Source organism: Pteropus medius, unplaced genomic scaffold, assembly GCF_902729225.1.
Source record: "Pteropus medius unplaced genomic scaffold, Ma_sr-lr_union100, whole genome shotgun sequence".
Taxonomy (NCBI): domain Eukaryota; kingdom Metazoa; phylum Chordata; class Mammalia; order Chiroptera; family Pteropodidae; genus Pteropus; species Pteropus medius.
In genome coordinates, this window is record NW_024349799.1 from 4,596,122 (window position 1) to 4,613,268 (window position 17,147).

Here is a 17,147-nt window from a genome sequence, read left to right on the forward strand (position 1 = left end):
ATAATCATCACCATCACCTCTATGTGGCCTCCCATGGGGTTATCTCCTTCAGCTTTGGCCCCAAAGAAACACCTCTGTGCTGTGAGAAAACCCTTACCAGATCTGCCCCCAGCCGGCTTTCCAGAGGCACTGGGGCAGGAGTCATTAGTCCTCTCAAATGCTTCTCCTCCCCATGAGTGATTACCTGGGCTGAGCGGAGTGCTGACACTAGTAGGTGCGTGGTTTATTTTGGGTGTTTTGCATGAGACTTCCTTAAAAGAACCATCTTGTTCATAGGAGATACTAGACAGGTCTTGAATGTCTGTCAATGATCTAAATAATTAAAAGCACACAATAACTGGTAGATGTTGAGAAAAATCAAACAATATATTTGAGAGGTACTTTTTAACGATATATTTGAGAGGTGTTGACAAAAATCTTTATTTGGCAATAGGCCAGAATTAGAGACTATCTAGAATATCTTGTATATTTTAAAGAGAATATTAGCGAATATTTTACGGAGATATAACTTTAAATATATCTCAGCAGCTAAAAATGAACTATGTTCATAGATGAAAGTATATTTGTGTGGAAACCAGATTTATTTTATTTCAAGTATTTATACATTGCTATATTATTATTATCATCACTGTATTTCCTTGATTGTCAGATGCTATTAATTTAGATAGCATCTTTTTGGTAAAAGAAGAGACAGAATCACATTAAATGTAAACATAAAAATGGGGAAAATGTAGACTCTTACAAAAAAGGAAACACTATTCCCCTAAAACCAAAACTTTGCACAGTATCCTTAGGCAACCCTGAGATGGTCATACATGTCTTTCTCTTTCAGTTCCTTTGGTGACTCCTTTAAGGTCTCCTCTTGTTCACCTTCAGTACTGTAAGAGAGAAAGTGAGAAAATTATGTGAATCCCCCATCAGCGGAGTGCACTAAGTTGGTACAAGGGACCAGTTTATCAGCCCAGTCTGAGAAGTAGCAGGAAGGGCACTAAGCTCAAGAGACTGAATAAATACTCTCTAATGGTCAGCCTATCTGAAGTCAGCTGATGATGCTATACGACACTGAGCAAGTTCCTGAGGAAATCAGTGAGCATAGGAAGTTTCCTGGGGATGGAGGTTGGAGCAGCGGGCACAGCCATGGGGCCTGACTGTGAGACAGCTTCCTGGCACAGACTATCAGGAGAGGCCGAGAGAGGTTTGTGCCAAATAAATGGCCATCGAAAAGAATACTGAAGACGAACTTGACCCATTCTATTTAGGATTCAACCTCAATACCTGTCAAACACAAACTATATGCCAGATCCCATGATAAATCTTTTTACGTTTTCACATTTTTAATCTTTGCAACAATCCTGCAAGACCAATGTTATAAAGGAAAGCATGAACTATAGATTTGAGTTGTGACCTTATTAATTCTACTCACTAAAATATTTGCTGCTCCTTCCAAGCACATAGTAGGACAGCACTTTTTGGCCCTCTTAATTTACATAAATGGCCACATGACTTGTTTTAACCAGTGAAATTTAAGTGAAAATGATGTAACTCTTGGGAAGAAATTTTAAAAGGCCAGTGCACAATTCACCATGTTCCCTTTTTCCTGCCTCAGCAATTAAAGCACAAAGATGGAACCTCTCTCAGCTTGCTTCTCTTATAGAAGGTAATACAGCACAGAACACTGCTGGACAACTCATGATGGACGTAGAGCATTAGTGAAATATTAACTTTTATTGTTTTAAGTCACTAAAACCCAGGGGTTGTTTGTTATGTAGCATAATCTAGCCTGACTGATATAATCACTTACTAACTGTGCAACCTTAGAAAAAAATAAACTCTCTGAACTTTGTTTTCCTTATTGGCAAAATGGACATAATAGTATGTACCTGAGAGGGTTGTTTTATTAATTAAATTTGACAAAACAGAGTATCTGGCATATGACAGTTGCTTAGGAAATACTAGCGCTATTTATAATAGATAAGGAAATGGAGGCCCAGAAAGAGGAAAGTAAATTGAATGTTGTTGTACCAGGCACCTGACATCTATTATGATTTTTTAAATTAAACTTTATTTTGAGATAACTGTATATTCACATGTAGTTTTAAGAAATACACTTTATCCAGTTGCCCTTAATGGCAACATCTTGAAAAGCTATAGGACAACACGACCAAGATACAGACACTGATACAGTCAAGACAGAAAACATTTCCACCACCAGGATCCCCATGTGCCCTTTTGTAGCCATGTCTACTTCCCTCCCACTCCCACCTCTTCCTTAGACCCTGAAAATAACTCATTTGTCCTTCATTTCTATAATTTTATTTCAAAAAAGTCAAATAAGTGGAACACACAGTAAATAACTTTTAGGGATTGCTTTTTACATTCAGCATAATTCTCTGGAGATTTAGCCAGGTTGCTGCATATATCGATAGTTCATTCTTTTTTATTGCATAGGAGTATTCCATGGTATGGATTACCACAGCTTGTTATATCACTTACTTGTTAGATAACATCTGGGTTTCCAGATTTTGGCCACGTTTAAGTGGCTATAAACTTTTGTGTAAGTGTTTTTGTGAATATCAGTCTTCGATTCTCTGGGATAAGTGCCCAGGAGTTATATTATTACTTTTAGTCCCTATGTTGACATTCTCAGTTAGGATTCGTAGTCCTATTTCACAAACTGGACCAAGGTCACACAGACAGAAAGGCAGAATCCCCTTTCTGTGACCCCTCACAATTCTGCTGAACAAGTCCTAACAAAGGTAAGCTGCCCAAAGCTAATTTTTACAACAGATACAACATGGTGGCTAGTGTAGTTTAAGATGAGCAATATATAAATACTGGGCATTATCATTATTTAAAATTACTTCTATGAGTCTGAAACTGTGAATAAAGTAATAGCACATACCTTCGTATAGGGTGGAATTGAGACCTGGTCAAAATCTCAGCATTCTTTCCAAGGTTTTTTCTCATCTGGACCTTTTCTTCACCCGGAAGAATAAATATTTTTTTTTTACTGAATTTTTGCCAACCTAGATTGTTATTTTCATTCCCTTCAATTTCCCTTGGTCTGGTACAGAATGAGAAATAATCTGGATAAACAAAGTGCTTCTTAATTGGGTTTGGATTGAGTACTGTAGAGAGAGTTTTGCTCTGAAAGTTTATTTTCCTTGCTCAGAGGGGAGAACTACATTCTGACACTCAGAATACAATCAAACCATTTACTAGCCTTTCAATTAGAACCACATAGTTATTTCTGGAGACAAATGTTGTTTTGTCTTTTCAGGAAGGCAAACTGACCTGGTTCCTGTCAACAGACACCAGGGGGCGTTGAAACCAAGAACTGTTTGTTCACTGAGGATTCCAAAAATAAAAGACCATTAGCCAGGCGTTCCCAGAGCGCTAACGTGCCTCTTGGCCATCAAATACCACTTAAGAAGTGTGTTGGGGGCGGGGGCGGGGGCAGGGGTCTTCAGTACTAAGGAGCTAATTCAACTGTCTTCTGTTCTTGGCATCAAGTGTCTGAAGTTATCCCAATTCTCAGTAAGACTTTGCAGACCTCTAGGCAGACAGGACCAGCATCTATTTTCTTTCCTATTATTATATTGCTCTGGTTTATAGAGGAGGGAAAGAGCAGCCTGCCCTGCTGGCAAATGCTCATGATTCCCCAGCCATTCCTTAGGTCCAGGAATGAGATGACGCACCAGAACAGCGCCACCTTTAACAGGTACCAAGGAGCTCCGAAACTCCATCAGAAGCACTGGGGTTCTTCTTCCTGTGACCCTCTTTCAAATACCAGAAGGCATAAATACCTAGAGGGCATAAACCAATTCCTAATAACTTAGAGCTGGAGGGGAACTTAAGAAATGCTAGAGTCTGACCCGCTCCTTTACTTGATGCAAGGGGAAAGTAGGGCCCTGGGGGAGAGTGAGTTGCCCAAGGTCATATAGAAAAATAAAAAATCAGTGGCAGAACTAAGTTTGGAAGCCAGTCTGCTTCCAATTGTTATCCTCGTTTCATCGTTTCATTGCCCGAGGGGAAAAGCGGGGTGAGAAGGGCTGAAAGAAGAAAACAGAGTGGAAATCAGAAGCTTCTTCATGTACTTCAGATGTGTGGATAGAACTAGCCCAGGTTTTCTGACCTGCCTGCCCCACAACTCCTCTATCCCACTCAACCCTCTTCCAAAAACAAGCCAAGTGGCCATGTGCAGGCTAAGCTCACTCAGAAAGTGATCGTGGGCAGAGGCTCCACACAGAGAAGTAGGGGGCCCAAGACCCAAGTCTGGGGACTTTTAATACATATTGTCCCAAGAATTTAACTGTCATCTAAAAGCTTATAGCTTCTTAAAATGTTCCCAACTGTGATTGGGGCCTGGATCAGCTTAGAGATGGAAGCTGGAGTGCACAGCAGAAGAAAGAGAGTGAGTTCAGACCCTGAGCCCACCCTGCCTGGGTTCAGAGCATTGGGATCTAACTGTGGGCAGCTACATAGCTTGGTAGGTAGATATCTCTAGTTTTAAAATAGATAGTTGCATACCTTAAAAGAGCAAAAGTGCACAATTTTTTAAAAGTCTTTATCAGAACTGGTGGTTCGCTTATGTCCTTTCTTGTGCCACACCCCAGCTGCTGATCCAAAGTTAACTTCTCATGCAACAGAAAGCAGTTGCTAAGCTATGTAGAACCCAAGGCTTCCCAAAGGAAAGACGTTATGTTTACTTCTGCACTGCTGGCTGCAATGAACTCTTTGCGAAGATGTTAACCAAGCAAAGGAAAACAATGGCGAAACTCTGCCTTTTGGGGTGGAGAAGGACATGGAAATGTAGTTCTAATTTCTGTTGTGTCCATAATTAGCTGTGTGGCCTGGGAAACTTCCTCAGGTCAGCTTAGCAAAGATAACTGAATACCTACTATGTGCCACAAAGGAGCCTGAAATCTAGTGAAAGACAGGAGGGGAAAAAGAGGCAACTACTACATGTGCTATAAGAATGCAAGGGGGGGTATAAAAAACGTGTGGATGTCGCGATGCTGGTGAGGGACAGGGGGTTCGTGCTAATGAGGGGAAATCACTGGGCCTAGGTTTTCTATACTGTAAAATGAAAGGCCTGGAGGAGGTTATCTCTAAGGACAGCTCCAGCTCTAAACATCTGTGATTCTCAAAGGAACTTGCCCTAAGGCTCATTACCAGCGCCTTGAGGTTGGGCAAAAGCATCTCTCATTCTGTGGAAGTCCTCTTCTACTATGGGACTTGAGGTCTACAAAAGAAAGGAAAGAGGTTCAATGGAGGCAGACAGATCATCAAAAGGTGGAGGGAGAATTTCTTGATATTCTTAAACCCTGAAAATCTTCGTAAGGTTCCTGTACCTTTTATGGACAAAGAATACACCCTCTTCGCAGGCAAGTACTTATTCGTACTGCATATCCCTCCTCAACAACCAGGCCTTCCTCCACCTTCCATTGTGAGGAGGAATACAGGAACATTCTCTTCTTCCTATCACTATCCCCTCTTCACCCTAACCTTCCAATAAAGATGTTTTGATTCCTGGGAGCTTCATCAGAAAAGCCAAAGAACGCTGGAAAAGTGGCCCAGACTGCAAAGCTACTCCATGGGGTGAGAAGTCAGAACACTAGTTCCTTTGACAGGAAGCAGTGACTGGGAAGAGGCCCAACGCCCAACAGGGGTCTTTTGTGGGACCCGTAATGTTCTGTTTCTTGATCTGGGTGCTGGTAACATGAATATCTTCAGTTTGTGAAAGTTCACGAGCTGTACACATAAGATCTGTGTACTTTTTCCTATTTATACTTTATATATGTGTATATATTATATATGCATACATACATACATACTTTATATTTTTTTTTATTAAAGATTTTCACAATGTCCCAGTCTGCTCACAGTAAGATCAAGAATGTTTAAAGGATGAATCATGGAGAACTGCTCTGACTGATCTTTGAGAAGCACAAACAAGTGGAAGTGGTATTTTCTCATGTACCACTGAATTCTTGTCAAATGTTGTGACTGATATGTACGATCCTCTCTTTCCTCTACTCCACCTTCCATACTGGTTAAGATGTAAAAGGTGGCAGGTTAGTGGAGAGATGAGGTAGAAATTGTTTAAGTAAATAAGAGAATCCAATGAGTTTCATTTTATAAATGGAAATACTCCGTACAAAGAGGTTCTTTCTTGCAAAAGCCAGGCAGATTCCCAGGAAAGCCCGGTGTACTGGAGAACCTCATGCTCACTGCTGAACCCTCGCTTCTAATCCTGGCTCTCCCATCACTAACACTGGGCAGACAAGGGCTAATTCTCTACAGATCTGCAGATCACCAGTTCTTCACACGGAAGAAGAATAACAGGCTGTCTTCTCTTCTCTACAGAAAGGATATGTGAACTTGGTAACATGAAGAAAAATGTTTGAAAAAAGGTACAAAGTGCTGGTTCACATGCAAGAACCACAAACTTGGGAGAAACTACATCTGACTGTCCATTCTCAAAGGTCTTGTTTTTCAGATTTTTTTTTCTTCAAAACATATGAAAACACTGATAAATAGTTATTGTATACTTTTATGTGTAACTATTTTTCTCAAAAAAAAATTTTTTTAAGGAATAAGGCAATGGAGAAAGCTGAAAATATACTTTACCCTGAACTGTAAATATTTACCTCTAGAGCTAAGTTTCCTTGAGTGGTGGAGGAGTAAAAATATACATGGTCTGGAGTTAAAAATTCATCTGTTATGTCCTCAGAAGACTCTGGTGAACAAGTTGATTGCACAGACTGATCCTATTAATAATAGAAGAAACTACTTTTAAGTTGGTGTTGTAAACAAATGCCTTTATGGTTCAGTGCAAATAACGAAGTTATCTAAAATTACCCAGTAGTCATTCTCTGATCCTGCCCTCCCTGCTTGCACACCTGCCTCTGCCCTCCTTCCCCACAGTAAGCTGTGAACCCCCTAGAACAGGTGTGGTGAATGACAATCCTGAGTCTCAGCGTCCACATCTGTATGATGGAGAGGGAGGTGACCTTTCTGCTCTAAAATTCTCAAAAAGAAAGGCCATAGACAACTCCAGCTGGGGACTGAATTTAAACACCCTGATCCTCAGGCATACAGCCAAAGTCCGCATGTTGGCACTGTCCTCCAGACAAGGAGGCTGAGGCTGCTCAGAACTGGGAAGTCCCTTGGGTGTTACAGTTTAAAGGCAAGCATGATTTTTAAAACAGCATTTTAAAGTAAACTTATTTCTTAAAAGTAACACTTATTTCTTTAGCATCTGTGCTCCACCCCTTTCTTTTCTGCTTATTTCTCTATGTTCTGGCCCTGGTCCCCACATGGCCCGATAGCTGGCTCCTTTCCTCACCTCCGATCATCCCTTTGTAGAGGTTTTGTGGTTTATTACCTTGGGCACTGCTTTTGCCACACATTTCCTCTTCCTGAGCACTTAGCAGCGCTCTCTTTTACCTCTCATATCAAATTGAAACTTCTTAGATAGCCTGGCCTCCCATACCTTCCCCACTCCCCTGACAGACCTGCCTCTCCGGGCCAAGCCAGTATGCTTAATATGATGTACCCTTCCAGCCCTCACGTGACAGAAGAAATAAATTGTTTTGTGAGTGGTTTGGGTGCTATGATTAAATACAATAGCATGTTCTTCAAAAGACCTCAAATTTATCACAATTTTTCATTGTTTCATTCTCAATTGCTATTTATATTCTTTAAGTGATTGTGGCCTCATGTCAATGATGATAAAAAAAATTTTGGTTCCTGAGTCTGGCTGGACTGTGGCCCAACTGCAGGCTTTGAGGATGTTAAACCCTTGAGGCAAAGCTGTAACCTCAGTGCAAACGCTAGGAAATGACCCACAGACCCTGCTGAGGTGCGGCTGTCAGGCATGGACATTCCTTCTGAGTTGAGAGCTGAATTTCAGTCTCAGAGCAGCGGTTCCCAACCTTTTTGGCACCAGGGACAGGTGCTCCTGTGAAAATCTAACGCCTGATGATCTGAGGTGGAGCTGAGGCAGTGATGTTAGCACTGGGGAGTGGCTGCAAACACAGATGAAGCTTTGCTTGCTGGCCTGCTGTGTGGCCCAGTTCCTAACAGGCCATGGACTGGTACCGGTCTGCAGCCCAGCGACTGGGGATCCCTGTCTTAGAGGACAGTCCAGGTGAAGGCATTCTCATCACAACCCTGGCTTTGCTTTTCCTTCTCCAATCCAACCTCAGTTACCTGCTGGCCACTAGCTTAGGTATCTAACCCATGCTGTACCTCCAGAGTTGGTCTTGTCTACCCACCTACATGGGACACTCAAGAGCCAGAGCTGAATCTGACATTTGCCTGTATGTCCCCCAAGCTCCAAGATACACAACGCTTTGAGTTGAACCGACTCAAAAAGTGTTAGGGAGGAAAAGACTTCTTCATTCATGTCAGACATGAGGGCACATACTCCAATGAAAAAGAACTACTGTAGATATTACTTCGATATCATAATATATAACAACAACTTGGTTCTACTTTGTTAGGTCCTTGGGTTCAACTGGGCTCTCAAGAACATAGTACTCACGCTGTAAGATTTCTCAATGATCACAGATGCTTCAGAAATTACTTGTAAGACTTGATTATGCTCTGGTTGTTTGTTTTTTCTGAGAGACAGGTGCCTGATACCTAAGGATTAAAACACAAACAGACCATAGCCATTCAGTGGTATTCAGATGGCATAGAAGGGCAAAGGGTGGCATGAGAGAAGAGATGCACGCATATTTTGCAAAGGGTAGCCATGTCCCATATGTCAGGTTCAGTCTAGAGAGTGGAGACTGTTCATTTAGCATGGCCCCAGCATGCAGCCCTGGATCATCCACAATTTTGTTCCCTCATTCGAGAGCGAAGCTTGACAATGTAAAGTACGGCACAGGGAATACAGTCAATAATACTGTAATAACTATCTATGGTCCCAGGTGGGTGGGTACTAGACTTATTGGGGGATCACTCTGTAAATTATATAAATGTCTAACCACTATGCTGTATACTCAAAACTAATATAAAATAATATTGAATGTCAACTGCAATTGGAAAAAAAAAAGAGTGAAGCTTGACAAAGAACAAATTCTTAATACCAAAAAATCTAAGCCAACAGATAGTTTTTCTACCTACAATAAATGATAATTTCAGACGTACCTATCTTTGACTTGCAAACAACCGTGAAGTAATGTCCCATACCCTGAATGTGAGCAAATTTCCAGATGAAAATACACATACAGCCTTCAGTTTTAACCTGCAAACCTTTAACTTTGACAGCCAAATGTTCCTCTGGCATAGACTCTCTGGGAGCCAGTAGAATTTTTCCAGCTTAAAATATAATGCAAAGAAATGGGCAGTAGGGAGTGGCTGCCCATCACTGCCCTCAGGTAAGGAAGGTTCAATGCCTTGCCAGTATCAGGGTTAGTGCATGAAGATTATCTGACTTCCTCTGAGAAAACAGGTCCACTCTGGCAATAGAAAAACTCATGAATCTCTGGATTTCTTTACCTGTGGGAAGGATAGTTGGATCAAAAGGGTATACTGCTTTCCCTGGGAATTCAGGGTTCCCAGACAGTAGGGAAGGAGAGAAAATCAAGTGAAGGAAATATTCCAGGAGTTTTACATTTTTGAGAGCTGGTAACTTGATAGAGTTCACCTATCCTGATTCCTCCAACAGAACTTACTGGTGAAGCCATGCTGGTCATTGTCATGGTCACTGTTGTCCGGTCTGTCACACTTGCCATTTCGTCCTGGCTCATCATATCTCCTGGGATACTCTACGACACGCTGCCAATCCACATTCTCGGCGTCCCTAATGGGCTGCAGCAGGGAATCGGCCCTGTTTTCAGCCTCATTCTCTGAAGTCAAACTACTCTGAGGATGCCAAGAAGGTACTGCCAGCTGCCCAGTAGCTGCTTTCTCTGCCATTTCTTTCACCTCCACTGGATATAAGAGAAAGCAGCATTTAAAACAGCACCGTGAACACAGCAAACAAAAGCTTTTGATTGTTAAAGAGATTTGTAATACTTTTATAGCTCCTATTGTCACAATAATTGCCTTCTTAGAATTGCATCACCCTTAGCTTACCTTGTTTAGCTTGAAGAGGAGGGGACGAAGGGAGGGGAGAGGAGAGGAAGAGGAGGAGGAGGAGAGGAGGGGAGAGGAGAGGAGAGGACTGATGACAGAGTGAGGGAAAGGCAGAACTTCAGTTAGAGCCCTTGTTGCTGAATTTCGGAGTGGAAGGCAGAAGAAAACTTGTAGATGGACCTTCTTGCTGTGAAGATTTTATAAGAAAATGACATCTGAAGCCTCCAGTCTGTAGAGAGTCTAAAGGATTTTATTTTATCTAGGCCATGCTGAGTTCATATTTTGGGAGTGTGTATATATGTGTGTTTTCATTATAGTCTATACTTTTGTTAATATCACTTTTTTGTTAATATCATTTAGCATTAGTATTTTAAAAATGGGTCATTTTAAGCTTATAAGATAAAACTAATACAAAAGGATAATGCTCACAGGATATGTGAAAGTTACACTGCATGATTTTTACTTTAATAATCTTATATATTAAATACCTATATTGTGTGTTTTTACTACACTTATTTATAATATGTTAATATGTTAAAAGTATTTTCTATGCAGTCTTGAAATGAAAACAGCATTTCTCTTCTGCAGTTTGTAATCAAAATGGAATGATCTAACAGAAAAAAGAATGTGGGAGGACAGTACGATATAGGCTGTGCACTTAGAGATAACAACCAGGTAAGAGTTCAAATTTCATTGTCCAACAGAAGCTATACTTTATACTCACTTTTCCATTTCAAGTGTACCTTTCCATTATCTTCATTTCTTGACTTCGTATTATACATTTCAGAAGACACAGATTCCGCAGCGGTCCTAAATTGCATAGGTTTTTTGGAGGGAGAGGAGCGGGGTGGACACAAACACATCAGATTGCTCGTCTTGACACAACCCTGAACCCACCAGCCCAACCAGAGGACCATCTCCTATAGGACTCTTCGAGCCATTCCTGGGGTTGCACTGACTCCAGTCCACCACCAGAGGGAGCAAGACACTGAAGCATTCAGCCAGCAAGACTCCTTACCTAGTAGAGCGTCTGGATGCCACTAGGGGTCCCTGTGGGTGGTTTGACATGGTGAAGAGTGCGCTATTTAGCTGTGTCACTTTGGCTTGGGCACTGGACTCTCTAGGCTTTTCTTGGCTAAGAAATGAAAGGACTGGGTTAGAAAATCTCTAGAGGTTTTTGTTTTCAAGTTCAGATTTCATGATTCTAAAAGTGCTCTTGGAAAATTTTCAGAAGTAGAAGAAACCCACAATTAGAATGCACTTTCACAAGGCAGAATCCTGGTCCTCAGGCTGCTGCAGAGCCTCTCTCCCCCACAATGCCATAGAACACAGTGATGACTCAGTAACTGGTTCTGCCCTCTGATCAGAATTCTCTAGTAACAGGCACACCTGCATATCAGCGATAGCATCGTAACTAAAATTTGTAAAGATGGACTTAAGGCACCAGGAATCCTAAAGAACATTCAGAGACCTCCAGGCTAGTTTCATTGAGTTCTAGACTCTGACCTGCCACTAGCTAGCTGTCTGACATTAGCAAACTTTAATCTTTTGGGGCCAAGGTTTTCTCATCTGCAAAACATGGGAGGGTCTCTTTTCCTCTAAATATCCCATGACTATATATATTTTACTGTCTATTAAACTATTCGAAATGTGTGATCTGTGGCACACACATGAATTCTCTGTTATCTAGAATGCCCCACTCCCCTGCTGGACCAGAAAGCAGAGAGACGTTGAATTGGAAAGGTCAGATCTGATAAGCTTCCTTAAAGAGCAATTTGGCAACAAAGATTCTCAAGAATCTTTAAGATGTTCAAACCCTTTGACCTAGTAACTCTGCTTCTGGAAATCTATTAAAGACATAATCCAAAATGCAGAAAAAGCTTTATTTACAAGTCACTGTGGTCCTATTCATAATGAAAAAAAAATGAAACAAGCTAAAATTCAACAATGGGGGAAATTCAAAAATTTCAAAATAAGTTTACAGGGTATTTTTAATAATGTGAGATAATGTCCATGTTCTAATATAAAGTGAAAGGTCAGGATATAATACATTATAATTATAATAATACAATTGGAATATAATCAAAATGTATACATTTATTATACAGTTGTACACTTATATAACATTATTAATCAATGTTGCCTCAATAAATTTAATTTTAAAAAAGATATACATGTATATAATTATGATTTTATTTTTTTAAAGCATATAAAAGGACTAAGTGGATTAGTAGCAAAATGTTAAAGTTAACTTTGGTTTTTGTTTTTTGGTTTTTTTTTGTGCTTTTGGAGGAAGAGGGTGCAGCTGGGCAAAGAAGGCACAACTATAGCTTTTGCTTTGTTGTCTGATGACCACTGGCACCCTATCTATTTTTATCGATGATGTAAATGCTAAACCTTCTGATGCCTTCCATTAGGTGATTCTTTAATAACTCCCTTCATAAAGGTAAAATACACTAAAATAAAATGTCTGTGCATTTTCCTTGATTCTCCTTTAATGTACACATCTGCCAACATTAAAAAAAAAAAAACAACCAAAACGGCAAACTCTTGTCCTTAGTCTCAATCACCACTGGGAGAGGGAACAAAAATTTTTTGTCCAGAACTGACTTCAAAGCTGTGGATTAGTGCTGCCATTTGACCACAGAAAAGGAAAACTACAACTGAGCCTATCTTGAAAAACATTTATTGCTCCTTTCCTAATTCTTCCTATGCAAAATTAAATTAGTTTTACGTAGGTTCTGAAGAACCCAGTGTACACATATGCTCTTCTTCCAGTGATTTGTGTTAAAGCTATTTTTGTGCTAAAGCTATTTCCCTTCGTTGATATGGCTGGAAACCAGAAGCTACAAGGTAACAGTGATACTGTTCTACCTCCTCCTTCTGCCCTCCTGTCAGTGATGCTTATTTTGAACCACATAGTTTGGTTTATGGAGCCTTGGCAAATGGAATGCCTGGCATTTCCTTTGATAAGAAAAACCACCTGCGCAGCTTTGGAAAGGCAAGATGCTTTGCTTCTGACAGTTGCTGAGTTCTGTCTGATTAACCTGCCGGGTGCTTTACCTTTGATGTCTCCTACAAGTTTCCATTACACTGCTCTTTTTGCTCACTTAACAGAGAGAACCTGCCAAAGTCTGTTTCAGTGTTACTATTCTTATCACTCACTTTGTCATTAGACATATGAAGATCATCAAGTAGCCTCAGGGCCACATGGGAATCTAAAGGCATGGTGATACAAAGAACAATAAAATGTTAACCTACCTGCTGGTATTTTGGTTCCTATTTCTTTCCAAACTGTCCTTGGCTCCTGGAGTGGGCTGAAATTGTTCACCTGTGCTCTGTTTGCCAGGGCCACAAAGAGTTGGCAGCTTAAAAAGCAATAAACATGTTTCAGTGCTTTGATGAAGGAATTCCTTTTCTTCACTCTCACATTCTATTTTAAAAGTCATTCTTGCTAAATGTGTAGAAATAAGCAGATCTACCAAGATGATTTCTCTATATTATATTAAGGCAGCAGGCTTTGTGGCAGGAATCCTGGGCCCCGAGTTCTAGTCTAATTCTTACTCAAGCTAACCTAAGAGTCTTGTGCTTCAATTTCCTCATCCCAGAAAACAGGGACAATAGCATCTGCCTGAACCCACCAATGGGGGTGCTATGAAAATAAAACACAATAAAATAAAGGCTATAATACTTTAGAAATAGTAAAATAAATGAAAGCCTATGCCGTTCACCCAAAAGAAAGACTTCTGGATCTGATTATTCCAATTTTAACAAATTTAGTTAACTATATTTCCTAACCTACAGCAAGTTAAGGGCAACAAATGTGGAGTTTGGGTGGGGCAGCAAGATGCCTAAAACTAAGATGATGCATAAAAGCAATCACAAGCATCCTGAAGTATAAGCACCAGAGGCCTCTGCTTGGGGACAAACATCCTCAGCCAGGGCTGAAGGCGGCCTGTGTCACAGAGCATCACAATAACAGATGTTCAGAAAAATGTCACAGCCACCAAGGAGAGGTTAGACTATATTCAAAAAAGGTATTTAGAATAATGGGAAATTTGTAGTGTTTTCATTCAGTATGATTTAAAATTTAAGAACTGAGAAATTAATCAATTTCAATTGTATAAAAAATTCACCTAAGTGAAAATGCTTTATTCCTTAATTATGCTAGAAAACCAGGGGAGATTTTTTAAAGAGACATTAAATACGGTTTTATACACAGTTGTATATACTAACTAGTAGATGGTTCTAGCGATGCCTGCCATCAATTCTGCCCCTCCCTGCCCACTCTGCTGCTCCAGAGCTGGTGTCTATTTCCCTCCCTTTAAGTAGCACAAGTGACATTTTCCTAGGGCTGGGACTAGTTTTTAAGAGGCCTGGAACCTTCAGCTTTCATTTGGAAGGCCAGCTGCCCTGCTGTAGAGATGCTTAGATGGGACAATTTAGTGAATGATAAGAAACCAAGTGCAGAGAGAGGACGCCTGGAGGAGCCCAAGGCAACAAACATAGAAGTGAAGCCATCCTGGACCTTTTTGCTTAGCCCAACCTGCAGCTGAATGCAGTCCAGGAAGTGATCCCAGCTCCTGCCACATGGAGTGGAAAAATTATACAGGTAACCCCTATCACATTCCTGACCCACAGATTTTTGTGTAGTAATAAACCACTGTTACTTTAAGCCATTAATCTTTTGTTGTTGTCGTTGTTAAACAGCAATAGATAACCAAAACATAATATACAATAAAAGTTATGTCTAATAGTTTTTTTTAGTGAACTCTGATTTTCAAAAGAAACAAATATTAGAGTCTACATAAATCCTTCCTACCTTCTCTTTGTACAAAAACAAAATGTCAGTGCTTTTCTAAATGTTCTAAGTGAGGACAGAAGCCTTGCTGAAATTCATCAGGGTACAATGAAAGAAAACTGGACTAGAAGTCAGGAAACCTGCCCCTAACCTGTGGGCAAGTTGTGGACCTTGGCAGCAACGTAGGAGTTGGGGGCTGGGGGAGCTGTCTGCCTTGTGCCAGCAATAATTGGGTGGAGAGTAGGTGGAGAATTTCAAAACAATAATAAAACCCACTAAAAGTCAGCCTGCTTTCATCACCATTGGTCAGCAATTCTAATTAATTTTAGTAATAAAATCTTCCTTCCAATAGAGTTGACCTCTCCTACTCCACCTTCATCTCGGTAAGTAATACCTGGACCTTGGGAAGTTTGTTACTGAGCTCGAGCTTCACACTCTGTGACATGATGAGGTTGATCTATCTCTAAAATTCTATGATTCGAGAAGCAGCTAGCTCTCTCTGTGTGAATTTGTTCAAATTCTTTCATCTATTCGTGGCCTCAATGACCATTGATCAGTACCTTCTATGTGCCAGGCACCTTGCTAGATGTTCGGACAAAGAATGAATTAGACCTAGACCTGGTCCCTCAGGAGCTCATGGAGAAGCTGCTCTACAGCCTGCCTAAGCCTCAAGCTAAACCTCCTGGGCCAGCTCCCATGCTGTCTGAGCTACTCCCAGGTAGAGCTTGCAGCTAACTCATCAAATCCCAGGATCTAATTAATATATAGCCTCTGATTCTATAAATGTTTGTTGGATGAGTGAATGACTGACTGAATAAGCAATGGGGAATGGAGCTTAATACCTGCCCAAGATACCACAGTTAGTAAGTTGAACCATATGAAATTGTCAATTCTTGATTATTTTGACCTATAAAACAGAAATTTCATGTGGTTCAACTTGATGCACGGAATTTACAGAGAAGGACATGAGCGGTGTGTCAGGTTGAGAGGTGAAGAGTATCGACCTTGGAATTTCACTCTAGAGGTCTTATTTCCCAAAGCTAAGAGGACTCCGCTACGAGTTGGTTGTATTTATGTCCGTCCTTGCGCAGGGGTTAGGGGCAATGCTGAGCCCGGCTACAGGTCCTGCTCAGGCACCCTACCTCCCACTTCTTAGCTTTACCTGATGGCTCTTCTCTGACAGATCCCCAGTGCTTTCTTCAAAGACTTGGGTGAAAGTAGTAAAAGGTTTCCAGTCACAGCCACTTCTTTTTCTGGTCCTTTTACCAAAATGTCCTGCTTCAAAGTCTCTCACTGTTCTTGGAGACCTTGCTAGGGTCGGATAATTGCCCCCGGCATCCGGTGGCTCGTCTTCAGGCAGCTGCATGACAGGTGGAACATAACTGGAAGCTGGGGGGCCCAGGGCTGGCGACAAGTCATAGACGTTAGCAAACTCTCTTGAAGAAGCCCACAGAGACCTGCGCTCCTCCTGCTCCTTCTGGATCATCTCCAGCTTACTGATTTTCTGCTGGGTTTTCCTCAGCAAATCGGCATTCTGGTGCATTAGCATCTGTGCAATCTTTAAATTCAGCACACACTTACTGATGTACTCCTCAGTCATGGACCTGTTGCTCGTGTTGCCCTTGGCCTCTCTGGCTGGCTCAGGCAGGCTGGGTGAACTAAGCGAACCGTTTTGCCAGTCCCAGTCCTCAAAGGAGAGCTCTGTGTCAGCTTCCGAAGAGCTCTCATCCTCGTCATAAAAACAGCACGCTTCTCTCTCCATCTTTTCCAACTCCTCTTCCAGGGACTTCAGCTCATTTCCCTGGTTGGGTCTAGTCCCCTCAACAGATGAACCAGCTCCTGGGGACTCCTCTTTGTCATCTCCCACGTCCAGGCAGCCTGAGAAGATTTCGTTGATTTCAAAACTGCAGAGGCTCGCTTGACCAGGGCTGGGGCTTCTGGCCTCTTCTGCCATAGAGCAAGCAGGAGAAGCAGCATCTTGGTTCTGAGTCTCCTCGGCCATCAGATTTGGATCTGGGGCCTGAGGATCTGGTGTTGCTTTTCCGACAGGAGAAGACTGACTCCTTGGTGAATGAAGCTGACTGCCTGCTGAAAAGAGCAGCAACATGCAAATGACTAAAGTGATCACATGCAACAGGTAAGCAGCCTTGGTTGTTGTTTGAGTAGCATAAGAATGCAAAAAGCAGCTATATTCTCACTCCCTTCTCAGGTGTGGAAGACTAACAGATATACACACAGAAGGCGAGAGGGTATT

General features: G+C 41.4%; 1 protein-coding gene across 3 annotated transcripts in view; it reads right to left on the reverse strand.

Moving 5' to 3' along the window:
* TEX14 (testis expressed 14, intercellular bridge forming factor) overlaps positions 1–17,147 on the reverse strand; it is a 77,362-nt gene that overhangs the window by 13,668 nt on the left and 46,547 nt on the right. For 2 of the 3 annotated variants that reach the window (XM_039885751.1, XM_039885750.1), the window contains exons 14-24: positions 16,056–16,981; positions 13,354–13,460; positions 11,111–11,227; positions 10,817–10,902; positions 9,690–9,947; positions 8,552–8,652; positions 6,654–6,773; positions 5,176–5,245; positions 2,903–2,978; positions 816–878; positions 185–312 (exon numbers count right to left, since the gene is read on the reverse strand). In XM_039885751.1, coding sequence (XP_039741685.1) covers positions 185–312; positions 816–878; positions 2,903–2,978; positions 5,176–5,245; positions 6,654–6,773; positions 8,552–8,652; positions 9,690–9,947; positions 10,817–10,902; positions 11,111–11,227; positions 13,354–13,460; positions 16,056–16,981 — 2,052 coding nt within the window. The remainder of the gene's footprint in view (positions 1–184; positions 313–815; positions 879–2,902; positions 2,979–5,175; positions 5,246–6,653; positions 6,774–8,551; positions 8,653–9,689; positions 9,948–10,816; positions 10,903–11,110; positions 11,228–13,353; positions 13,461–16,055; positions 16,982–17,147) is intronic. The other variant, XM_039885752.1, reaches the window with a different exon arrangement.